The following is a 26,917-nucleotide window of genomic DNA, read 5'->3' as shown; positions in this document are numbered from 1 at the left end:
CCACTGACCTTTCCAATTTTTTAATGGCTTCTTGTAGGACAGTCCTGTCTGTCAGTAACGCTGGCAAGCATGGTTTGAAGAATCAGTGAGGTGGGAGTTTTTGAAACTCCAGTCTGTACCCCTGGGATACAATATCCTGTACCCAGGTGTCCAGGCCGGAGGACACCCAGACGTGGCTGAAACGTCTAAGCCTCGCACCCACCAGACCCCGTCCTCCAGGCTATGCGGTCCACCATCATGCTGAGGATTTTGAGGAACCAGAAGCAGGCCTCTGGTCCTGGGAGCCTGCAGGTGCAGGCTTTTTGGATCTTGCACATACACCTCTAAAGAAAGTGGTAGGGGGCTTTGACTTATTTGTCTTAGTGGTCCGAAAGGACTGCGATGCGGATGAAGAAAAGGGTTTCTTCGTAGAAGGCGTAGCTGAGGGAAGAAACAGTGACTTACCCATGGTTGCCGTGGAAATCCATGCATCCAACGCTTCCCCAAATAGAGCCTGACATGTGTAGGGTAGGTTCTCCACACTTCTCCTGGATTCCGCGTCTGCGGACCATTGGCGTAGCCAGAGTCCCCTGCGAGCTGAGACAGACATGGAAGATATCCGTGCATTCAGCATACCCAGGTCCTTCATGGATTCCACCATGAACCCCACAGAACCCTGTATGTTACGTAAAAACAGTTCAATGTCACGTCTATCCATTGTAAGTCTTCTAGTAAAGTGCCTGACCACTTTACTATAGCTTTTGAGATCCACGCACAGGCAATAGTAGGCCTTACCACCACCCCTGAAGCAGTGTATATGGATTTGAGCATAGTGTCACTCTTACGATCTGCCGGTTCTTTTAACGCGGTAGATCCAGGGACAGGTAAAACCACCGTTTTTGACAGTCTGGAGACAGAGGCGTCAACTATGGGTGGGTTATCCCATCTTTTTCAATCCTACTCAGGGAAGGGAAAAGCAACCAGAACCCTCTTGGGGATCTGGAATTTTTTTCGCCGGGGTTTCCCAGGATTTTTCAAATAAAGCATTTAATTCTTTAGATGCAGGAAAGGTTAGCAAGGCTTTCTTATTGTCTGTGAAGTAAGCCTCCTCAACCTGCTCAGGTGGTGTGTCAGTAATGTTTAACACATCTCTAATGGCCTCAATCATGAGCTGCACCCCCTTAGCCAGGGATGCCACCCCCCTCAGCATATCCGCATCACCGTCTGCCATGTCAGAGTCGGTATCCGTGTCATCTTGCATAATCTGGGCAAGTGCACGTTTCTTAGGGAATATGCTAGGGGATTGAGAAGGAATAGGAACAGAACCTGACCAAACAGCCATAGAATTTTTTAAAACCTGAGTTTCCGTCTCAGTATGAGCTACCCTAGTAGAGATCTGAGAGATAATTCCCTTAATAGAAGTCAGCCATTATGGCTCATTAATGAGAATCTGAGACAATACATTACATTCCTGGGTACATGGAATGGATTCCTCTGCGGAAGAAATATCCTCTGCAGCATAAGACACAGAGTCCCTGGACATGGCTATGTGAGAAAACATACACCACACTCACACAGGAAAATGTCAGACACCGTTTATTCCCCAAGATCTTTCAGAGAAACACAGGTTGGAGCCAGCACACACACAGTGCTTAATTAGGTAGTTATAACAAAATACCTGGTGCTGACTGTGTACCCTTAATAGACTACACAGAAATTTACAGCCTCCGCCCCCCCCCCCCCCCTCCCCTTCTACAACCCCTTGGTACCGCACAGGATAGCTGGAGTCGTGTGGAGGGACAGCACTCCCTGTCAGCGTCTCTGGATCTGTGTCTGCAGGGAGAAAATGGCGCTGAACGCTGCTGGGTCCGCTCTGAGAAGCTCCTCCCCATGGAAATGACCTCTCTTCCCGCACTTTCAAAAGATTATACTGGCCTAAGGATTTTGCTAACAGCGTCACCGAGGTCCTTGGTAGCCTTGAGTGACCAGTGTAGGGTATCTGCGCTGGCTCAGGGCGCCACCTCACTGCGCCGCACTGTGTACCATTGAGCTCTCCGGAGCGCAGTTAGTACTGCGCTCCTACCCAGTTGCCGCCATTCACACCGGCTCCCTGCTTGTCAGGCGCGCCGGTGACTCACTTGCCACCGGAATCTTCTGGCTCTGTTAGGGGGTGGCGGCATGCTGCGGGAGTGAGCGGTCGCCTGGGGCGGCCAACAATCATCACCCTCAGGAGCTCAGTGTCCGTCCTGTCAGCGGAGATAGTAGCCATTAACCTCTCAGAGTTGGACACTACTCCCCCCCTAAGTCCCACGAAGCAGGGAGGCTGTTGCCAGCAGCCTCCCTGTGCCTAAACTCTAATGAAAAAAATAAAACTAGAAAAACTCCTATGGAGCTCCCCTAGCTGTGACCGGCTCCTCTGGGCACATTTTCTAAACTGAGTCTGGTAGGAGGGGCATAGAGGGAGGAGCCAGCCCACACTATTAAACTCTTAAAGTGCCAGTGGCTCTTTGTGGACCCGTCTATACCCATGGTACTAATGTGGACCCCAGCATCCTCTAGGACGTAAGAGAAAACCACCTGACCAAACTGAAGTTCATCCTTGGCCAAGGTGTCGAACCTATAGAACTTTACAAAAGTGTTCGAACCAGACCAATTAGCAGTTCGGCACTACTGCAAGGCCGACCAGGAAGAACCCACCGACCTTGTTGAGTGGGCCTGAATAGACGTCAGCAAAGGCAGAGCTGCCGAAGTATAGGCCTGTTGAAATTAGCCTGAGCCAGCGAGCAATAGAGTGCTTAGAAGCTGGCCGACCAATCTTGGTGGCATCATAAAGGACAAACGGAGAGTCAGATTTCCGATGACGAGCCGGCCTCTTGACCTAAATCCTCAGAGCCCTCACCACATCCTAGGACTCTGAGCCCACAGAAGCGTCAGCCAACACCGGAACCGCAATAGGCTGATTCACGTTAAAAGCTGACACCACCTTCGGCAAAAATTGAGGTCGGGTTCCGAGTTCAGCTCCATCTTACAAGACAAGGTCCCCAATTCAGAGACACGCCTTGCAGACGCCAAAGCAAGCAGCAGGATGGTCTTCCAAGTGAGAAATTTCAATTCCACCTTCTGTAAAGGTTCAAACTAGTCAGATTGAAAAAAAGACAAAACCACACTGAGATCCCACAGAGCCGTGGGAGGGACAAAAGGTGGTTGCCTATGAAGAACCCCTTTCAGGAAAGTCAGCAACTCCGGCAACAACGCAAGATGTTTCTGAGAGAAAATCGAGAGTGCTGAAATCTGTACTTTGATGGAGCCGAGTCATAGGCCCATATCCAAACCTGCTTGCAGGGAAAGCAGAAAACGACCAATATGAAATTCCACAGGAGAAACCTTTATACCCTCACACCATTTCTTCTAGATACGGTGGTAGTGCTTTGACTTAACAGTCTTCCGGCCCTGGACCATAGTAGAAATAACATTGGAAGGGAGACCCTTTGTGGCTAGAATATCCCACTCAACTTTCAAGCCGTCAAACGTAGCCGCTGTAAGTCTGGATAGACAAACGGCCCTTGCTGCAGAAGATCCTTTTGAAGCGGCAGAGGCCAGGGTTCCTCCAGAGACATGGTCAGGAGGTCTGTGTACCATGCCCGTTGAGGCCAATACGGGGCAATTAGAATTGCCTGAACTCTTTCCCTCTTGAGTCTTTTTAGAACCTTTGGAATGAGCGGGGTTGTAGGAAACAGGTAAACCAACTGGTAATTCCATGGAGACGTCAGCGCGTCCACTGCTACTGCCTGCGGATCCCTCGTTCTGGAACAGTAACAACATAGCTTGTGGTTTAGACAAGAAGCCACCAGATCTATCTGCGGACACCCCCACTGGCGAATCAATTGCTGAAACACCTGAGGATAAAGACCCCATTCCCCCGGATGGAGATCTTGCCTGCTGAGGAAGTCCGCCTCCCAACTGTCCACTCCTGGAATGAATATGGCGGAGATGGCTCTTGCGTTGGCTTCCGCCCAGAAGAGTATTTCTGACACCTCTCGCATTGCTGTCTTGCTTCTTGTTCCCCCTTGTCGGTTTATGTACGCCACCGCCGTAGCGTTGTCGGACTGAACTTGGATAGCTTGATCCCACATGAGATAGGAGGCTTGAAGAAGGGCATCGTAATATGCCCGAGTTCCAGGACATTTATCAGTAGTGCCAATTCCCGACTCGACCACCTCCCCTGGAACTGGCCCCGAGTCACAGGAGGCTTGCATCCGTCGTCAGAAGAGTCCATGAGTGGGTACTGAAACGCTGGCCTTCCACCAGGTGAAGAATTTGTAGCCACCATAACAGAGAAATCCGCGCCTTCGGAGATAAGGTCACAAGCTGATGCATGTGCAGATGAGACCCCGACCATCTGTCCAGCAAAACCAGTTGAAAAGGCCGGGCATGAAAACTACCGTATTGGACTGCTTTGTATGCGGCCACCATCTTGCCCAGCAAGAGTATGCAAAGATGTATTGAGACCTTACAGGGTCGGAGCACTGAGCGCACTATAGCTTGGAGAGCTAATGCCTTGTTCAAAGGAAGGAACACCTTCTGAGACACCGTATCCAGTATCATTCTTAGGAACTGCAGACGTTGGGATGGGGGGAGGGGGGGGGGGGGAGGGGACAGCCTCGGGCTTCACCCCTGGCCCTTGGGTGGCTGGAGGGGGGGGACCCCTTGATTGAAGGCCAGGGGTGACTAGTTGCGTATTTAATGCCACGGCCGCAGGGCGCTGTGTATAAAAGTGACCCCCGGCTGTAGCATTATCTACCCAGCTAGTGGAGCCCGATGCTGGTGTAAAAAATACGGGGGACCCCATGTCAGTTTTTTGCACCAGCACCAGAGCCCGGTGCTGGTTTTAAAAATACGGGGGATCCCATGTCAGTTTTCCCCCCGGATTTTTAGAACCAGGACCGGCTCGAAGAGCCCGAGGCTGGTTATGCTTAGGAGGGGGGACCCCGCACATTTTTTTTTCCTGATTTTTACCATTCCATTTTAAAAAAAAAATAATAATAATATTTTTAAAAATATATAAATAATACTTGTGCCTCCAAAATAGACAAACCAAGTACCTAATCCCTTCTAATATAAATAGATATGCTATTACCAATAAAAAAAAAAAACACAAAAAAAAACATGTTTTTAAATTTTTTTATTAGATTCCGCCAGCAAAGTGTGGCGGATTGAAAATGACGAATTTACTGTCTAAAAGCACTGTTGTTGAATTTACAATCTTCAATTGAATAATACTTTTGTCGAATTGCCGCATTTGTACCATTGCAGAAATGTCGAATTTGACAAATGTCGAATTTCAAAAAGTCGAATTTTGAAAGTCCGTTTTTTTGACGAAAAGTACTGAATTGCATTGTCGAATTTTTTTTTTTTGCAAAAATGTCCCGTTTTTCGACATTTTCGAGAATTCGACCGCAATTGCATATACCCCTTAGCCTTCGGTGCAGAAGGATTAGCACTTGGGAGAAACGCAGTCGCCAAGTCAGTCACAATCTTGTTCAGATCCTCCCCGAATAGGATTTCTCCCTTAAAAGGGAGTACCTCCAAGGTCTTTTTGGAGTCCAGGTCCACCTTCCAGGACCTGAACCATAGAATTCAGCGAGCCAGTACAGACGTAGTAGACGCCTTGGCTGCCATTACGCCTGTCTCAGAGGATGCCTCCTGAATATAATGGGAGGAGGTGGTAATATGAGACAGATATTGTCTGGCAGTGTCAGAAATATCCTGAGGTAGCTCTTCCTCGAATGCCTGAACCCATGCTTCAATTCCTTTTGCAGCCCAGGAGGCTGCTATAGTGGGTCTATGTACAGCACCGGTAAGGGAGTAAATAGACTTCAGGCATCCCTCCACACGCTTATCCATTGGTTCCTTCAGTGAGGTGACAGTGATGACAGGCAGAGTAGATGACGCCACAAGACGGGCGACATGAGAGTCCACCGGCGGTGGATTTTCCCACTTGTTGCTCAACTCCGCAGGGATAGGATAACGAGCTAGCATCTTTTTAGACAAGGAGAATTTCTTTCCTGGAGATGACCAGTAGTCCTGACATATGTTGATTAAATGGTCAGAATGTGGCAAGACTACTTTAGTAACCTTCTGATGTTTGAACTTAACAGGTTTCTTAGACGCACTAGTGGCATCTACGTCATTATTAAATTGTAGAATCAGCTTAATAGCCTCCAGTAGGTCAGGAACATCAACCCGAGTTGTAGGTTCCTCGTCAGAAGCAACTGTATCAGTGTCTGACGGATCAGTATATTCCTCATCCTCATCAGAAGAATTATCTGAACTATTAGTGGATTGTGAGAAGTAAGCGGCCCGCTTAGATGGCCCCTTGACCCCAGAGGGACGTGGGGTAGAATTTTGTCTAACCAAAGATTGATTTAATTGTTGTATCTGGGTAGACAGTGTCCGCCCAGGGCGGATTAACTACAGGGACAATATGTGGCTGCAATGGCACAGGACGCCCCACAGAGGGCGTAAGACGTGTCACAAGCGTATTCAGCATACTTGAGAACACTGCCCAATGTGGTTCCTGATTGGCCACAGGGGCTGCGGGGTGACTGGGAGATGTATTGCACCCAGTACACGAACCATCAGCTAAAACTTCCCCCTCAGGTAAATCCTTGGTGCAAGCACTGCATGATGCAGAAGCGTCCGCGGATTTCCCGCCCTATGTGGCAGACATTATAGGAAATGTAGCCGTAAAGCGTAACAGTACAATATAGCTAGACAAATAAAATACCTACAAATAACCCCCTGATTTATGCAACAGTAAATACAGGACACAAACAGAGAATTAAAGAGGTATGAGGTGACTGAAATAAACAGATTAAAATAACAAAAAAAAAAAAAAAAAACCAGTATATACTGTGTAGCACTATATATGAGACCCTGATACACCTAGCCCCCAAAGGGTACAGAATACAGTGATAGCAAAAAGTGTGATACACGAGAATGAAATCAATACAGCAGCTACAGGCACACTCAGTCACAGTTACAATACTTGTACTAAATATTCAGGTAGAAGTACACTTGTTCTTAACACTGTCTAAAATGACATGTAGAATACTTAAGGGACCGTAAATGCACAGCGCTGATGAGGCAGGCGGATTTACAGAGGAGACATTGCCCTGCAGTCCCAGAGATCAGCCGCAGCTACTTGTGTAAAGATGGCGCCCAAATCTCTGTCAGGGAGTGACGGAGAGTGAGAAGCAGCTCCAGGGCGGGAACACCAGCAGTAGATTGCGCCCGGAGCTGGGGGAGGGGCTACAGGTCAAGCGCCTTATCCCCTATGCTGGTCCTCACCACCGGGTACTGTGGAGAAAGGATTTTTGTGAAATCCGCCCTGTGCTCCCTGCCCTGGTGGATATAGTGGGGTCCCTGTATGGCCACAGTGTCCACGCCAGCGTCGCGGTCCCGTCTTCTAAGACCGCGACCGGAACGCGATTTCAGCGGGTCCCACCTGGAGGACCCTCTTACCTCCTCCCAAAGAAGCAGCCACGCGATCCTGGAGAGCACCGGCACCGCCTTCGCCGCACGTACCCAGGAACTCGGCCATTTGTATCAGGACCACATAAATATATATTATTTTTTTTAATGTATGAATGTGACTAGCACAAATGTGAAACAATGACTCCGGCACAAGGGTAAGAAAACTAGAATATAAATAAATAAATAATTTTTATTTAAAAAAATAAGATTTTAAACCTACCGGTAAATCTTTTTCTCCTAGTCTGTAGAGGATGCTGGAGACTCCGTAAGGACCATGGGGTATTGACGGGCTCCGCAGGAGACATGGGCACTCTAAGACCTTTTAATGGGCGTGAGATGGCTCCTCCCTCTATGCCCCTCCTCCAGACCTCAGTTATTAATACTGTGCCCAGAGGAGACGGACATTTCGAGGAAAAGGATTTTGTTAATTAAGGGTGAGACACATACCAGCTCACACCGTATAACATGGTATATAACTAAACCAGTTAACAGCATGAACAGAAATCAGCAACAGTCTGATCTCAACCGTACACAACTCTCGTGTAACTACATCAGTAACTATGTGCAAGTACTGCAGATTTTATTCCGCACTGGGACGGGCGCCCAGCATCCTCTACGGACTAGGAGAAAAAGATTTACCGGTAGGTTTAAAATCTTATTTTCTCTTACGTCCTAGAGGATGCTGGGGACTCCGTAAGGACCATGGGGTTTATACCAAAGCTCCAGACCGGGCGGGAGAGTGCGGATGACTCTGCAGCACCGATTGAGCAAACAGAAGGTCCTCATCAGCCAGGGTATCAAACTTATAGATTTTTGCAAAAGTGTTTGAACCTGACCAAGTAGCTGCTCGGCAAAGCTGTAATGCTGAGATACCTCTGGCAGCCGTCCAAGAAGAGCCCACCCTCCTAGTGGAATGGGCCTTCACCGATTTTGGTAACTGCAATCCTGCCGTAGAATGAGCCTGCTGAATCGTGTTACAGATCCAGCGAGCAATAGTCTGCTTGGAAGCAGGAGCACCAACCTTGTTGAACGCAAATAGGACAAACAGAGCCTCTGTTTTCCTAATACGAGCCGTTCTGGCAACATAGATTTTTAAAGCCCTGACTACATCAAGGGACTTGGACTCCTCCAAGACATCCGTAGCCACCGGCACTACAATAGGTTGGTTCATGTGAAATGACGAAACCACCTTAGGTAGAAATTGTGGACGAGTTCTCAATTCCGCTCTATTCACATGGAAAATCAGATAGGGGCTCTTGTGGGACAAGGCCGCCAATTCTGACACCCGCCTTGCAGATGCCAAGGCCAATACCATGACCACTTTCCACGTGAGAAATTTTAACTCAACAGTTTGAAGTGGTTCAAACCAATGTGATTTAAGGAACTGCAACACCACGTTCAGGTGCCACAGGGGGCACAAAAGGAGGTTGGATGTGCAGTATTCCTTTCACAAAAGTCTGTACTTCTGGAAGAGAGGCCAATTCCTTCTGAAAGAATATTGATAAGGCCGAAATCTGCACCTTAATGGAACCTAACTTTAGGCCCATATCCACTCCTGTCTGTAGAAAATGGAGAAAACGACCCAGCTGGAATTCTTCCGTAGGAGCATTCTGGATTCACACCAAGACACATACTTCCTCCAGATACGGTGATAGTGCTTCGCCGTTACTTCCTTCCTAGCTTTAAGTAGAGTAGGGATGACTTCCCCTGGAATACCTTTCCTAGCTAGGATCTGGTGTTCAACCACCATGCGTCAAACGTAATCGCGGTAAGTCTTGGAACACACATGGCCCCTGTTGTAACAGGTCCTCTCTGAGAGGAAGCGGCCAAGTATCTTCTGTGATCATTTCCTGAAGATCTGGATACCAGGCCCTTCGAGGCCAATTTGGGACAATGAGTATCGTCTGAACTTTTGTTCTTCTTATGATTCTCAATATTTTTGAGATGAGCGGAAGCGGAGGGAACACATAGACCGCTTGATACACCCACTGTGTTACTAGCGCGTCCACTGCTATTGCCTGAGGGTCCCTTGCCCTGGAACAATATGTCCGAAGCTTCTTGTTGAGGCGTGACGCCATCATGTCTATTTGAGGGAGTCCCCAACAACTTGTCACTTCTGCAAAGACCTCTTGATGGAGACCTCTCCTGGATGGAGATCGTGTCTGCTGAGGAAGTCTGCTTCCCAGTTGTCCACTCCCGGAATGAATACCGCTGACAGAGCACTTACGTGATTTTCCGCCCAGCGAAGAATCCTGGTGGCCTCCGCCATTGCTGCTCTGCTACTTGTTCTGCCCTGGCGGTTTACATGCGCCACGGCTGTGATATTGTCTGACTGGATCAGAACGGGTAGGTTGCGAAGGAGATGCTCCGCCTGTCTCAGGCCGTTGTATATGGCCCTTAATTCCAGCACGTTTATGTGCAGACAAGCCTTCTGGCTTGACCATATTCCCTGAAAGTTTTTTCCCTGTGTGACTGCTCCCCAACCTTGGAGGCTCGCATCCGTGGTCACGAGAACCCAATCTTGAATTCCAAACCTGCGACCCTCTAGAAGGTGAGCACTCTGGAGCCACCACAGGAGAGAAATCCTGGCCTTGGGGGACAGGCTTATCTGATGCATTTGGAGATGGGACCCTGACCACTTGCTCAGTAGGTCCCACTGAAAAGTTCTTGCATGGAACCTGCCAAACGGAATGGCCTCGTAGGCCGCCACCATCTTTCCCAACACTCGAGTGCATTGATGAATGGACACTTTTTGGTTTCAGCAAAACCCTGACCATGTTCTGGAGTTCCAGAGCTTTTTCCACTGGGAGAAAAACCCTCTGCCGTTCCGTGTCCAGAATCATGCCCAAAAACGACAGCCGAGTTGTCGGGACCAACTGCGACTTTGGCAAATTTAGAAGCGAGCCATGTTGTCGTAGCACCCTCAGAGAGAGAGCCACGCTCTTCAGTAATTGTTCTCTTGATCTCGCTTTTATCAGGAGATCGTCCAAGTACGGGATAATTTTGACACCCTGCTTGCGCAGGAGCGCCATCATTTCTGCCATTACCTTGGTGAAAATCCTCGGGGCCGTGGAAAGCCCAAACGGCAACGTCTGAAACTGGTAATGCCAATCCTATACAGTGAATCTCAGGAACGCCTGATGAGGAGGATATATGGGGACATGAAGGTATGCATCCTTTATGTCTAGTGACACCATAAAATCCCCCCCTTCCAGGCTGGAGATCACTGCCCGGAGAGATTCCATTTTGAATTTGAATCTCTTCAAATATAGATTTAGGGATTTTAGGTTCAGAATCGGTCTGACCGAACAGTCCGGCTTCGGGACCACAAACAGGGTTGAATAGAACCCCCTTTCCCTGTTGCAACTGGGGAACCTGGATAATCACTTGCTGTTGACAAAGCTTTTGTATAGCCGCCGAAACTATTGCTCTCTCTGGGAGAGAAGCTGGCAAGGCCGATCTGAAAAATCGGCGTGGAGGCACATCTTCGAACTCCAGTTTGTAGCCTTGGGACACAATTCCTATCACCCAAGGATCCAAGTCCGAATAAACCAGACCTGGCTGAAGAGCTGAAGACGTGCCCCCACTGGTGCAGACTCCCGCAGCGGGGCCCCAGCGTCATGCGGTGGATTTGGTAGAGGTCGGGGAGGACTTTTGCTCCTGGGAACTAGCCGAAGCTGGTGTTCTTTTCCCCCTACCTCTACCGGAAAGGATGAACCGCGCCCCTTTCTGAACTTATGAGACCGAAAGGACTGCATCTGGTATTGAGGTTTTTTCTTTTGCTGTGGGGGAATGTAAGGCAGAAAAGATGACTTACCCGCGGTAGCTGTGGAAACCAGGTCCGCAAGGCCTTCCCCAAACAGAACTTCAACCTTGTAAGGCAAAGCCTCCATAAGTCTCTTGGAGTCGGCATCCCCAGTCCATTGGCGGGTCCACAGTGACCTCCTAGCTGAAATTGCCATGGCATTTGCTCTTGAACCCAAGAGCCCAATATCTCTCGCAGCCTCCCTCATATATAACGCTGCGTCCTTTATGTGACCTAATGTCAACAAAACACTGTCTTTATCGAGGGTGTCCATGTCAGATGACAAGTTATCTGCCCATGCTGCAATTGCGCTCCCCACCCATGCCGACGCTACCGCCGGTCTGAGCAGGGCTCCCGTAGTCGCATAAATTGGTTTTAAGGTAGTTGCCTGCCTGCGATCCGCAGGATCTTTTAAAGTCGCCATGTCCAGGGACGGTAGGGCAACCTTTTTGTACAAGCGCGTAAGGGCCTTGTCCACCGTGGGTGAGGATTCCCACCATAACCTGTCCTGTGAGGGGAAAGGATACGCCATTATAATTCTCTTGGGAATCTGCATCCTCTTGTCTGGAGTTTCCCAAGCCTTTTCAAATAAAGCGTTCAGCTCATGTGATGGGGGAAATGTTACCTCAGGTCTCTTCCCCTTAAACATACAGACCCGTGTGTCCGGGACAGACGGGTCCTCTGTGATATGTAATACATCTTTTATTGCAATAATCATGTATTGAATACTCTTTGCCACCCTTGGGTGCAACTTTGCCTCATCATAGTCGACACTGGAGTCAGAATCTGTGTCGGTATCAGTGTCTGTAATAAAGCCACATTTGCATTCAAAACATTCCACATGTCAACCCAATTAGCCGTCGGCGGTGCCTCCGGAGACAATACTACCAACTGCTCTGCATCCTCCCTAGAAGGGCCTTCCGCTTCAGACATGTCGACACACACGTACTGACACCCCACACACACTGGGATATATGGATATGGGGACAGACCCACAATAAGGCCCTTTGGAGAGACAGAGAGAAAGTATGCCAGCTCACACCCAGTGCCCAGCAGTTCTGAAACAAAGTCCCAGACTAGTAAGCGCCTTTATAATAATACATTTTGCACCTAATTAATGTGCCCCACCCCCCTCGTTTTGCACCGTGATACTTGTGTACAGCAGGGGAAGAGTACGGGAGCAGCTTCTCTGCAGCAAGCTGTGGAGAAAATGGCGCTGGTTAGAGCTGAGGGAACAAGCTCCGCCCCCTCGATGGCGGGCTTCGGTCCCGCTGTTTTATTATACTAGCAGGGCTTTATATACTGCCTCAGCAGTATCTATACTTGTGCCAGCCTATATATGAGGTAAAAATTGCTGCCCAGGGCGCCCCCCCTGCGCCCTGCACCCTTGCTGTGCCGTTGTGTGTGTGTGGGAGCAATGGCGCGCTGCGCGGTACCTCACGAAGATCTGAAGTCTTCTGCCGCCTTTGAAGTCTTCTTGCTTCCTATACTCACCCGGCTTCTATCTTCCGGCTCTGCGAGGAGGACGGCGGCGCAGCTCTGGGACGAACAGCGAGGACGACACCTGTGTTCCAGCCTATCAGTAAAGTAGGTCTGCTTCTCTCCCCTCAGTCCCACGAAGCAGGGAGCCTGTTGCCAGCAGTGCTCCCTGAAAATAAAAAACCTAACAAAAGTCTTTTCTAGAGAAACTGAGTAGCGCTCCCCTAGTTTGTGACCAGTCTCCTCTGGGCACAGAATCTAACTGAGGTCTGGCGGAGGGGCATAGAGGGAGGAGCCATCTCACGCCCATTAAAAGGTCTTAGAGTGCCCATGTCTCCTGCGGAGCCCGTCTATACCCCATGGTCCTTACGGAGTCCCCAGCATCCTCTAGGACGTAAGATAAATAAAAATTGGAGATCTGGTACATATGCACAAGCATCTACCACCCACACATACTGAGTTTTCAGACAAATAGGCCCATGGTTTCCAATCTATGGAGAGTATCCTGTTACAAGCTGTAATTTACCGCTACTAATAGGTTCGACAGGGGCTAACCTATTAACCCCGATGACTGCATTTATCGGGAATTACGTTTCGCATACTACAGGCACACAAACCATAATCCCCAATAAGCAGCCACACAAAACCTGTTTTTGCGGAAATAACACATGGGACTGGAAACTTATCCTGGATCCCATGTGTTATCAGCCGATAGCAGTAGTTTACTGCAGGCAAAAACAGGCTACAATAGGATAGCTGATAATGACCTATCCAATTAGCAGTGGTGTGTGTGAGAGAGTATGTGAGAGACTCCTGTGACCCCTCCCCCGCTGTGTGTGTAGGGAGCCATGGAGACCACTGGAATTGCTGGAACACAGGTGAGTACCTCAATGTATTTTTTTTCTCGCCTCGCTGGATTTTGCCTACAAAAAAACCACCAACCACTTCTTTTTTTTTTTTTTTTTAAATTGGATACCGCAGGCACATATCCGCAGTAATCCAAAACTGGGCGTAAGGTCCACAAGTTTTTTTGCGGGCAAAGCCTTGCACCTAAGTGGATATGCCCCTATATTTGCAAATATTAAACTATAACGTGATACGCCCTCAGTATGAAATTTTCTTACCTTCCAAAAAAGCAAATTCATCAATGGCATCTATTGCATTATCTGAAAGACAAACAAGACTGCAATAGTATATCTACATTCCCTAATAGGAGCAACATATATTACACATGTGCATAATACATATATACCCCACACACACACACACACACACACACGTACAAACAGCAGCACTCCGGATAATAATGACACAGTGCACCGATATATGGATATATACATCTGAATAAACAATGGGGGTTTGATTTATGAATTGCACAATGCATGTAAGCTTGCGGCCCACTCCACGGGAGCCCATTTCACCGCAAGTTCTACTCCTAGGGGAAAATGTGCTTACCTGGTTTAAAGCTTACCTGTCACACTTATGGCAGGTAAGCACATTTTCCCCTATGAGACAGCAGTAGCCAGGTCCCAAAAAAAACCGGTGAAAGTTTATGTGATCGAGTAGGATTTGCGATGAAATGGGGTCCCGTGGAGTGGGCCGCAAGCTTACATGCATAGTGCAATTCATAAACCAAAACCCCATTGTTTATTCAGATGTATACTAAAGCATTAAGGTGAATGAAGCTGCCAAGGAGAGTGCAGGGTGTTCTCTCTTCTCTCTATAGAGAGAAATATTGAGATTTAGCGCCTCTAGCATGACATCTTATTGTTACGGATGGGATAAAAAATATAAAAATAGGAATTTAATACCTACCGGTAATTCCTTTTCTCGTAGTCCGTAGTGAATACTGGGGAACTGTACTTTAGTACCATGGGGTACAAGTCAGGTCCACTGGAGCCTGGCACTTTAAAACCTTCAGTGTGTGTATGTGTGTGCTGGCTCCTCCCCTCTATGCCCCCTCCTACTAGACTCTAGGAAAACTGTGCCCGAGGAGACGGACATACCACGAGAGAAGGAATAAATACAACAGCGGTAACACAACCATAATCAAAAGGAGGGTGCTAACCAGAACAGAGGATAGCAATACCAACCCAACCAGGATAGCACAGCTATCCCATCATAAAGGGTCTAAAACGGCGGACCAACCAAATACTTAAGTAAGCAGGAATCGAAGCACTGAGGCGGGCGCCCAGTATCCACTATGGACCACGAGAAAAGGAATTACTGGTAGGTATTAAATCCCTATTTTCTCTAACGTCCTAGTGGATACTGGGGAACTGTACTTTAGTACCATGGGGAAGTCCCAAAGCTCCTAAAACGGGTGGTAGAGTGCTGAGACCCCTGTAAAATCGCCTGACCAAACTGAAGGTCATCCCTGGCCAAGGTGTCGAACCGACAGAATTTCACAAAAAGTGTTCGAACCAGACCAAGTAGCAGCTCGGAACAACTGTAAGGCAGAGACCCCCGGGCAGCCGCCCAGGAAGAACCCACAGACATTGTCGAGTGGGCTTGAATAGACGTTGGCAAAGGCAGAGCCGCCGAAGTATAGGCCTTTCGAATGGTCAACCTGAGTGAACGAGCAATGGATTGCTTTAGAAGCCGGACGACCAATCTTGGTGGCATCACAAAGGACAAACAGCAAAACAGATTTCCGAGGACAAACAGCGAATCAGATTTCCGATGACGAGCTGTTCTCTTGACATAAATCTTGAGAGCCCTCACTACATTCAAGGACTCTGGCCCAATGGAAGCATCAGACAACATCTGAACCACAATGGGTTGATTCACATGATAAGCTGAAACAACTTTTGGCAAAAAACGACAGGGCGGAACTCAGGACCCGTCCTCCTTCATGAAAAAACAAATAAGGGCTCTTACAGGATAAGGCCCCCAATTCAGAGACACATCTTGCAGACACCACTGCTAATAGCACCACCGTTTTCAGGTGAGAAATTTTAACTCCATTCTATGTAAGGGTTCAAACCAGTCTGATTGAAGAAAGGACAGAATTACATTGAGATTCCACGGGGCTGTGGGAGGTACGAAGGGCGGTTGCATATGAAGAATTCCTTTTAGGAGAGTTTGTACTTCCATCAACATGGCAAGTTGTTTCTGGAAGAAAATAGAGAGCGCCGAAATCTGGACTCTGATGGAGCCTAAACGCAGGCCCATATCCACTCCCACTTGCATGAAAAAGTAGAAAACAAGCAATTCTAAATTCCACAGGAGACACCTTTCTACTTTCACACCAGGAAACATACTTTTTCCAGATACGATGGTAATGTTTTGACGTCACCATCTTCCTGGCTTGGAGCATGATGGAAATAACCCGGGAGGGAAGACCATTTCTTGCTAGAATCTCCCTCTCAACTTTCAAGTCGTCAAACGTAGCCGCTGTAACTCTGGATAGACGAACGGACCTTGTTGAAGATCATCCTTTTGGAGCGGTAGAGGCCAGGGATCCTCCAGAGCCATGATAGAAGGTCAGAGTAACACGCCTGTCGAGGCCAATCCGGGGCAATTAGAATTGCTTGAATGCTTTCCCTTCTTAGTCTTTTTAGAACCCTTGGGATTAGCGGTAGAGGAGGGAATAGGTACACAAACTGGTACGTACAAGGCGTCGTCACCGCGTCCACTGCTACAGCCTGCGGATCCGTCGTTCTGGAACAGTAATGGCATAGCTTCTTGTTGAGACGAGAGGCCATCAGGTCTATCACCGGACAGCCCCACCAGTGAATTAACTGTTAAAACACCTGGGGATGCCTACATCCCCCGGATGGAGGTCGTGTCTGCTGTGGAAATCCGCTTCCCAGTTGTCCACTCCTGGAATGATTATGGCAGAGATGGCCCTTGCGTTGTCCTCCACCCAGAGGAGGATTTTTTACACTTCTCGCATCGCTGCTCTGCGTCTTGTTCCCCCTTGTCGGTTTATGTACGCCAACGTCGTGGCGTTGTCCGATTGAACTTGGATCGCCCGATCCCTCAGGAGATGGGAAGCTTGAAGAAGGGCATTGTAAATTGCCTTGAGTTCCAGGACGTTTATCGGCAGAGTAGATTCCTGACTTGCGACAACAAGAAACAAAGAAAAATCTGCACTCTCAAAATTCCATAGAAAAATATCTGGGGAGGACCCCGATTAATATATCTGGAAAAATCCTATGATCTCATGTCGGGGGTGCTACCTAAGACAACCATGAATAACACCTAATACACAAGAAGAAAATGCGGTTGTACTGCTAGGTGCACAAAAATGAAATAAAATTTAACTTTTATTGATACATTGTATTAAGAGACCGATATTTCGGACAGTGTGTGAAAAATAGGGTTAAAATTGGATGAGAAATCCAGAAATGTGCTCTAAGATCGAAAAGTGATGAGAATTAAAAAAATAAGATTTTACTTACCGGTAAATCTATTTCTCGTAGTCCGTAGTGGATGCTGGGGACTCCGTAAGGACCATGGGGAATAGACGGGCTCCGCAGGAGACAGGGCACTTTAAGAAAGAATTTGGATTCTGGTGTGTTCTGGCTCCTCCCTCTATGTCCCTCCTCCAGACCTCAGTTAGAGAAACTTTGCCCGGAAGAGCTGACAGTTCAAGGAAAGGATTTTGGAATCCAGGGCAAGACTCATACCAGTCACACCAATCATACCGTATCACTCGTGATAAATTTACCCAGTTAACAGTATGAACAACAACGAAGCATCAGATCAACCCTGATGCAACCAAACATAACCCTTTATTTAAGCAATAACTATATACAAGCATTGCAGAAGAAGTCCGCACTTGGGACGGGCGCCCAGCATCCACTATGGACTACGAGAAATAGATTTACCGGTAAGTAAAATCTTATTTTCTCCAACGTCCTAGTGGATGCTGGGGACTCCGTAAGGACCATGGGGATTATACCAAAGCTCCCAAACGGGCGGGAGAGTGCGGATGACTGCAGCACCGAATGAGCAAACACAAGGTTCTCCTCAGCCAGGGTATCAAACTTGTAAAACTTTGCAAAAGTGTTCGAACCTCACCAAGTAACTGCTCGGCAAAGCTGTAATGCCGAGACCCCTCGGGCAGCCGCCCAAGAAGAGCCCACCTTCCTTGTGGAGTGGGCTTTTACTGATTTTGGAAGCGGCAATCTAGCCGCAGAATGAGCCTGCTGAATCGTGTTACAGATCCAGCGAGCAATAGTTTGCTTTGAAGCAGGAGCACCCAGCTTGTTGGGTGCATACAGGATAAACAGCGACTCCGTTTTTCTGACTCTAGCCGTTCTGGCTACATAAACCTTCAAAGCCCTGACCACATCTAGTAACTCGGAATCCTCCAAGTCACGAGTAGCCACAGGCACCACAATAGGTTGGTTCATATGAAAAGATGACACCACTTTTGGCAGAAATTGTGGACGGGTCCGAAATTCTGCCCTGTCCATATGGAAAAACCAGATAGGGGCTTTTATGTGACAAAGCCGCTAATTTGACACACGCCTAGCTGAAGCCAAGGCTAATAGCATGAACACCTTCCACGTGAGAAATTTTAACTCCACGATTGTCAGTGGCTCAAACCAGTGTGACTTCAGGAAACTCAACACCACGTTTAGATCCCAAGGTGCCACTGGAGGCACAAAAGGGGGCTGAACATGCAGCACTCCCTTTACAACGTCTGAACTTCAGGAAGAGAAGCCAGTTATTTTTTAAAGAAAACGGATAGGGCCGAAATCTGGACCTTAATGGAACCCAATTTCAGGCCCAAAGTCACTCCTGACTGTAGGAAGTGAAGGAAAACGGCCCAGCTGGAATTCCTCCGTAGGGGCATTCCTGGCCTCACACCAAGCAACATATTTTCGCCATATACGGTGATAATGTTGAGCCGTCACATCCTTCCTAGCCTCTATCAGCGTAGGAATGACCTCATCCGGAATGCCTTTTTCTGCTAGGATCCGGCGTTCAACCGCCATGCCGTCAAACGCAGCCGCGGTAAGTCTAGGAACAGACAGGGCCCCTGTTGCACAAGTCCTGTCTTAGAGGCAGAGGCCACGGGTCCTCTCTGTGAAGTCCTTCGTGGCCAATCCGGAACAAAGAGTATTGTTCTCACTCCTCTTTTCCTTATGATTCTCAGCACCTTGGGTATGAGAGGAAGAGGAGGAAATACATAGACCGACGGGAACACCCACGGTGTCACCAGTGCGTCCACAGCTATCGCCTGAGGGTCTCTTGACCTGGCGCAATATCTCTGCAGCTTTTTGTTGAGGCGGGATGCCATCATGTCCACCTGTGGCAGTTCCCACCGACTTGCAATCTGCATGAAGTCCCCACTCTCCCGGGTGGAGGTCGTGCCTACTGAGGAAGTCTGCTTCCCAGTTGTCCACTCCCGGAATGAACACTGCTGACAGTGCGCTTACGTGATTCTCCGCCCAGCGAAGAATTCTGGTGGCTTCAGCCATCGCCACCCTGCTCCTTGTGCCGCCTTGGCGGTTTACATGAGCCACTGCGGTGATATTGTCTGACGAATGAGAATCGGTTGGTCGCGAAGCAGGGTCTCCGCTTGACTTAGGGCGTTGTATATGGCCCTTAGTTCCAGGATATTGATGTGAAGGCAAGTCTCCTGCCTTGACCATAGCCCTTGGAAATTTCTTCCCTGTGTGACTGCCCCCCATCCTCGGAGGCTTGCATCCGTGGTCACCAGGACCCAGTCCTGAATGCCGAATCTGCGACCTTCGAGAAGGTGAGCACTCTGCAGCCACCACAGGAGAGACACCCTGGCCCTGGGGGATAGGGTGATTAATCTGAAGATGTGATCCGGACCACTTGTCCAGTAAGTCCCATTGGAAGGTCCTCGCATGGAACCTGCCGAAGGGAATGGCCTCGTATGATGCCACCCTCCTTCCCAGGACTCGAGTGCAGTGATGCACTGACACCTGTTTTGGTTTTAATAGATTCCTGACCAGTGTCACGAGCTCCTGAGCTCTCTCTATCAGGAGATAAACCCTTTTCTGGTCTGTGTCTAGGATCATGCCTAGGAGAGGCAGATGAGCTGTAGGAACCAACTGCGACTTTGGAATATATAGAATCCAGCCGTGTTGCCGTTACACTTCCAGAGAAAGTGATACGCTGTTCAGCAACTGCTCTCTTGATCTCGCTTTTATGAGGAGATCGTCCAAGTACGTGATAACAGTGACACCTTGCTTCCGCAGGAGCACCATCATTCCCGCTATTACCTTGCCGAATATTCTCAAGGCCGTGGAGAGACCAAACGGCAACGTCTGAAATTGGTAATGACAATCTCGTACCGCAATTCTGAGGTACGCCTGATGAGGTGGATAAATGGGGACATGAAGGTATGCATCCTTTATGTCCCGAGTCACCATAAAATCTCCCCCTTTCAGGCTTGCAATGACCGCTCTTAGCGATTCCATCTTGAACTTGAACCTTTTCAGGTATATGTTCAGGTTTTTAAATTCAATATGGGTCTGACCGAACCTTCCGGTTTTGGGACTACAACATGGTCGAATAATAACCCCCTCCTTGTTGAAGGAGGGGAACCTTGACCACCACCTGTTGAAGATACAATTTGTGAATTGCAGTTAACACGGTTTCCCTCTCGTGGGGGGAAGCCGGCAGGGCAGTCAGTGAGAGGGCATCTTCTCAAAGTCCAGCTCGTATCCCTGAGACACAATATCTATTGCCCAGGGATCTAACAGGGAGTGAACCCACTTGTGGCTGAACTTACGAAGGCGTGCCCCCACTGGGCCTAGCTCCGCCTGTGGAGCCCCAGCGACATGCGGTGGATTTTTGCAGAGGCCGGGGAGGACTTCTGTTCCTGGGAACTAGCTGTGTTGTGCAGCTTCTTTCCTTTGCGCCCGCCTCTGGCAAGAAAGGACGCACCTCGGACTTTCTTGTTTCTTTATTCGAAAGGCTGCATTTGATAATGTAGTGCTTTCCTAGGCTGTGCAGGAATATAAGGCAAAATATCAGAATTACCAGCTATAGCTGTGGAGACCAGGTCCGAGAACCCTTCTCCACACAATCCTCAGCCTTCCATATGCCTCTTAAGTCGGCATCATCTGTCCATTGCATATTCTACAGGACACGTCAAGCAGAAATCGACATAACTTTGACTCTAGGACCCAGTATACTCATGTCTCTTTGGGCATGTTTTATATATACATATCTCTTAAGACAGCATCTTTAATATATATATATATATATATATATATATATATATATATATATATCTCTATATATACATATGTATATCTATATACATACTAGGGTCTCAATCTCTGCTGATAAGGTACCTGTCCACGCTGCCACAGCGCTATAAACCCATGCCGACACAATCGCCGGTCTGAGTAGTGTACCAGAATGTGCACGCTATCTGCTGGATCCCTGAGAATAGCTGTTACGTCAGGGCTACCTTTTGGGCAAACGTGACACCCTAGGGGAAGATTCCCATCGTATCCTGGCCCTAGTAGGGAAAGGATACTGCCTGAGAATTCTTTGTGGGAAACTGCAGTCTCTTGTCTGGAGATTTTCCCGCTCTTTTTCCTCATGAGAGGAGGGAAATTTACCTCAGCTTTCTTCCCCTTAAACATGTGTACCCTTGTGTCAGGGACAGATAAGTCATCAGTGATATGCAAATCATCTTTTATTACAATAATCATATATTGAATACTTTTCTGCCATTTTGGCTGTAACTTTGCATTATCGTAGTCGACACTGGAGTCAACCTCTGTGTCGATATCAGTGTCTATTATTTTGGATAGTGAGCATTGAGAGACTCTAAAGGTCTCTGCGACATAAGGACAGACATGGGTAGATTTCCTGTCTGTTCTCTAATCTTTTGTGCAATAAATTCACCTTAGCACTTAATTACACATATCCAAACAGGTGTCGGCGTTGTCGACGGAGACACCCTCTCACACACATATTTGCTCCATCTCCTCCTTAGGGTAGCCTTTTACCTCAGACATGTCGACACACACGTACCGACACACCACACACTTAGGGAATGCTCATCTGAAGACAATTCCCCCATAAGGCCCTTTGGAGAGACAGAGAAAGAGTATGCCAGCACACACCCCAGCGCTATTAACCCAGGAATAACACAGTAACTTAATGTTAACCCAGTAGCTGTGTTTATATTGATTTTTGCGCCTAATTGTGTGCCCCCCCCCCCCCCTCTCTTTTTACCCTCATCTACCGTGTAACTGCAGGGGAGAGACTGGGGAGCTTCCTCTCAGCGGTGCTGTGGAGAAAAAACATGGCGCTGGTGAGTGCTGAGGAAGAAGCCCCGCCCCCTCGACGGCGGGCTTCTGTCCCGCTTTCATGTACAATTTTGGCGGGGGCTCATACATATATACAGTGCCCAACTGTATATTATGCAAACTTTTGCCAAAGAGGTCTCTAATTGCTGCCCAGGGCCCCCCCCCCCCATGCGCCCTGCACCCTGCACCCTACAGTGACCGGAGTATGTGGGTTTGGTGTGGGAGCAATGGCGCACAGCTGCAGTGCTGTGCGCTACCTCATATGAAGACTGGAGTCTTCTGCCGCCGATTTCGAAGTCTTCTTGCTTCTGTCACCTGGCTCTGCGAGGGGGACGGCGGTGCGGCTCCGGGATCGGACGACCAAGGGTGCGATCCTGTGTACGATCCCTCTGGAGCTAATGGTGTCCAGTAGCCTAAGAAGCAGGACCTATCTTCAGTGAGTAGGGCTGCTTCTCTCCCCTCAGTCCCACGTAGCAGAGAGCCTGTTGCCAGCAGATCTCTCTGAAAATAAAAAACCTAACAAAATACTTTCTTTTTAGCGAGCTCAGGAGAGCTCACTAAGTAGCACCCAGCTCGTCTGGGCACAGATTCTAACTAAGGTCTGGAGGAGGGACATAGAGGGATGACCCAGAACACACCAGAATCCAAATTCTTTCTTAAAGTGCCCTGTCTCCTGCGGAGCCCGTCTATTCCCCATGGTCCTTACGGAGTCCCCAGCATCCACTAGGACGTTAGAGAAATGTGTCTGCTCCTTTGGGTTGCACTGACTCGCTTATGGGGTATGTTTTTATAATCAATTTGATATCATTTATATGTATTATATACCCCTAATAGAGAAAAACACAATTTAAATACATTTCAAAGTACCCATCATTTGATAACCCACTGTGGATTTAAATTCACTGTATCATATAGGGCGGTAATAACCGCCGTAAATTCTGCTGCTCACACCGGTGACTGGTGTCCACAGATGTTGAATAATAAGAATTTACTTACCGATAATTCTATTTCTCGGAGTCCGTAGTGGATGCTGGGGTTCCTGAAAGGACCATGGGGAATAGCGGCTCCGCAGGAGACAGGGCACAAAAGTAAAGCTTTCCGATCAGGTGGTGTGCACTGGCTCCTCCCCCTATGACCCTCCTCCAAGCCAGTTAGGTACTGTGCCCGGACGAGCGTACACAATAAGGGAGGAATTTTGAATCCCGGGTAAGACTCATACCAGCCACACCAATCACACCGTACAACTTGTGATCTAAACCCAGTTAACAGTATGATAACAGCGGAGCCTCTGAAAAGATGGCTCACAACAATAATAACCCGATTTTTGTAACTATGTACAAGTATTGCAGATAATCCGCACTTGGGATGGGCGCCCAGCATCCACTACGGACTCCGAGAAATAGAATTATCGGTAAGTAAATTCTTATTTTCTCTATCGTCCTAGTGGATGCTGGGGTTCCTGAAAGGACCATGGGGATTATACCAAAGCTCCCAAACGGGCGGGAGAGTGCGGATGACTCTGCAGCACCGAATGAGAGAACTCCAGGTCCTCCTTAGCCAGGGTATCAAATTTGTAGAATTTAGCAAACGTGTTTGCCCCTGACCAAGTAGCTGCTCGGCAAAGTTGTAAAGCCGAGACCCCTCGGGCAGCCGCCCAAGATGAGCCCACCTTCCTTGTGGAATGGGCATTTACATATTTTGGCTGTGGCAGGCCTGCCACAGAATGTGCAAGCTGAATTGTATTACACATCCAACTAGCAATAGTCTGCTTAGAAGCAAGAGCACCCAGTTTGTTGGGTGCATACAGGATAACAGCAAGTCAGTTTTCCTGACTCCAGCCGTCCTGGAACATATTTTCAGGGCCCTGACAACATCTAGCAACTTGGAGTCCTCCAAGTCCCTAGTAGGTGCAAGGCACCACAATAAGCTGGTTCAGGTGAAACACTGACACCACCTTAGGGAGAGAACTGGGGACGAGTCCGCAGCTCTGCCCTGTCCGAATGGACAAACAGATATGGGCTTTTTTGAGAAAAAACCACCAATTTGACACTCGCCTGGTCCAGGCCAGGGCCAAGAGCATGGTCACTTTTCATGTGAGATGCTTCAAATCCACAGATTTGACTGGTTTAAAACCAATGTGATTTGAGGAATCCCAGAACTACGTTGAGATCCCACAGTGCCACTGGAGGCACAAAAGGGGGTTGTATATGCAATACTCCCTTGACAAACTTCTGGACTTCAGGAACTGAAGCCAATTCTTTCTGGAAGAAAATCGACAGGGCCGAAATTTGAACCTTAATGGACCCCAATTTGAGGCCCATAGACACTCCTGTTTGCAGGAAATGCAGGAAACGACCGAGTTGAAATTTCTTTGTGGGGCCTTCCTGGCCTCACACCACGCAACATATTTTCGCCACATGTGGTGATAATGTTGTGCGGTCACCTCCTTTCTGGCTTTGACCAGGGTAGGAATGACCTCTTCCGGAATGCCTTTTTCCCTTAGGATCCGGCTTTCCACCGCCATGCCGACAAACGCAGCTGCGGTAAGTCTTGGAACAGACATGGTACTTGCTGAAGCAAGTCCCTTCTTAGCGGCAGAGGCCATAAGACCTCTGTAAGCATCTCTTGAAGTTCCGGGTACCAATTCCTTCTTGGCCAATCCGGAGCCATGAGTATAGTTCTTACTCCTCTACGTCTTATAATTCTCAGCACCTTAGGTATGAGAAGCAGAGGAGGGAACACATACACCGACTGGTACACCCACGGTGTTACCAGAACGTCCACAGCTATTGCCTGAGGGTCTCTTGACCTGGCGCAATACCTGTCCCGTTTTTTTGTTCAGACGGGACGCCATCATGTCCACCTTTGGTATTTCCCAACGGTTTACAATCATGTGGAAAAAACTTCCCGATGAAGTTTCCACTCTCCCGGGTGGAGGTCGTGCCTGCTGAGGAAGTCTGCTTCCCAGTTTCCATTCCCGGGATGAAACACTGCTGACAGTGCTATCACATGATTTTCCGCCCAGCGAAAAGTCCTTGCAGTTTTTGCCATTGCCCTCCTGCTTCTTGTGTCGCCCTGTCTGTTTACGTGGGCGACTGCCGTGATGTTTTTCCCACTGGATCAATACCGGCTGACCTTGAAGCAGAGGTCTTGCTAAGCTTAGAGCATTATAAATTTACCCTTAGCTCCAGTATATTTATGTGGAGAAAAGTCTCCAGACTTGATCACACTCCCTGGAAATTTTTTCCTTGTGTGACTGCTCCCCAGCCTCTCGGGCTGGGCTCCGTGGTCACCAGCATCCAATCCTGAATGCCGAATCTGCGGCCCTCTAGAAGATGAGCACTCTATAACCACCACAGGAGAGACACCCTTGTCCTTGGATATAGGGTTATCCGCTGATGCATCTGAAGATGCGATCCGGACCATTTGTCCAGCAGATCCCACTGAAAAGTTCTTGCGTGAAATCTGCCGAATGGAATTGCTTCGTAGGAAGCCACCATTTTTACCAGGACCCTTGTGCAATGATGCACTGTTTTTAGGAGGTTCCTGACTAGCTCGGATAACTCCCTGGCTTTCTCTTCCGGGAGAAACACCTTTTTCTGGACTGTGTCCAGAATCATCCCTAGGCACAGCAGACGTGTCGTCGGGATCAGCTGCGATTTTGGAATATTTAGAATCCACCCGTGCTGTTGTAGCAGTATCCGAGATAGTGCTACTCCGACCTCCAACTGTTCCCTGGACTATGCCCTTATCAGGAGATCGTCCAAGTAAGGGATAATTAAGACGCCTTTTCTTCGAAGAAGAATCATCATTTCGGCCATTACCTTGGTAAAGACCCGGGGTGCCGTGGACAATCCAAACGGCAGCGTCTGAAACTGATAGTGACAGTTCTGCACCACGAACCTGAGGTACCCTTAGTGAGAAGGGCAAATTTGGGACATAGAGGTAAGCATCCCTGATGTCCCGGGACACTATATAGTCCCCTTCTTCCTGGTTCGTTATCACTGCTCTGAGTGACTCCATCTTGATTTGAACCTTTGTAAGTGTTCAAAAATTTTTTTAGAATAAGTCTCACCTAGCCTTCTGGCTTCAGTACCACAATATAGTGTGGAATAATACCCCTTTTCTTGTAGTAGGAGGGGTAATTTAATTATCACCTGCTGGGAATACAGCTTGTGAATTTTTTCCCATACTGCCTCCTTGTCGGAGGGAGACCTTGGTAAAGCAGACTTCAGGAGCCTGCGAAGGGGAAACGTCTCGACATTCCAATCTGTACCCCTGGGATACTACTTGTAGGATCCAGGGGTCCTGTACGGTCTCAGCGCCATGCTGAGAACTTGTCAGAAGCGGTGGAACGCTTCTGTTCCTGGGAATGGGCTGCCTGCTGCAGTCTTCTTCCCTTTCCTCTATCCCTGGGCAGATATGATCTTATAGGGACGAAAGGACTGAGGCTGAAAAGACGGTGTCTTTTTCTGCAGAGATGTGACTTAGGGTAAAAACGGCGGATTTTCCAGCAGTTGCCGTGGCCACCAGGTCCGATGGACCGACCCCAAATAACTCCTCTTCCTTTATACGGCAATACACCTTTGTGCCGTTTGGAATCTGCATCACCTGACCACTGTCGTGTCCATAACATCTTCTGGCAGATATGGACATCGCATTTACTCTTGATGCCAGAGTGCAAATATCCCTCTGTGCATCTCGCATATATAGAAATGCATCCTTTAAATGCTCTATAGTCAATAAAATACTGTCCCTGTCAAGGGTATCAATATTTTTAGTCAGGGAATCCGACCAAGCCACCTCAGCTCTGCACATCCAGGCTGAGGCGATCGCTGGTCGCAGTATAACACCAGTA

The 26,917-nt window shown here is 48.4% G+C and overlaps 1 protein-coding gene across 1 annotated transcript in view; it reads right to left on the bottom strand.

The window, feature by feature from the left end:
* The window catches only part of POLE4 (DNA polymerase epsilon 4, accessory subunit), a 104,424-nt gene that overhangs the window by 14,276 nt on the left and 63,231 nt on the right, over positions 1 to 26,917 (bottom strand). The window contains exon 3 of the mRNA XM_063915911.1: positions 13,924 to 13,965. Within this exon, the coding sequence (XP_063771981.1) occupies positions 13,924 to 13,965 (42 nt within the window). The remainder of the gene's footprint in view (positions 1 to 13,923; positions 13,966 to 26,917) is intronic.

The sequence above is a fragment of the Pseudophryne corroboree genome, chromosome 1, assembly GCF_028390025.1.
Source record: "Pseudophryne corroboree isolate aPseCor3 chromosome 1, aPseCor3.hap2, whole genome shotgun sequence".
Classification (NCBI taxonomy): Eukaryota; Metazoa; Chordata; class Amphibia; order Anura; family Myobatrachidae; genus Pseudophryne; species Pseudophryne corroboree.
Note: the sequence above shows the minus strand (reverse complement) of the source record. Positions and strands in the feature narration are given on the sequence as shown.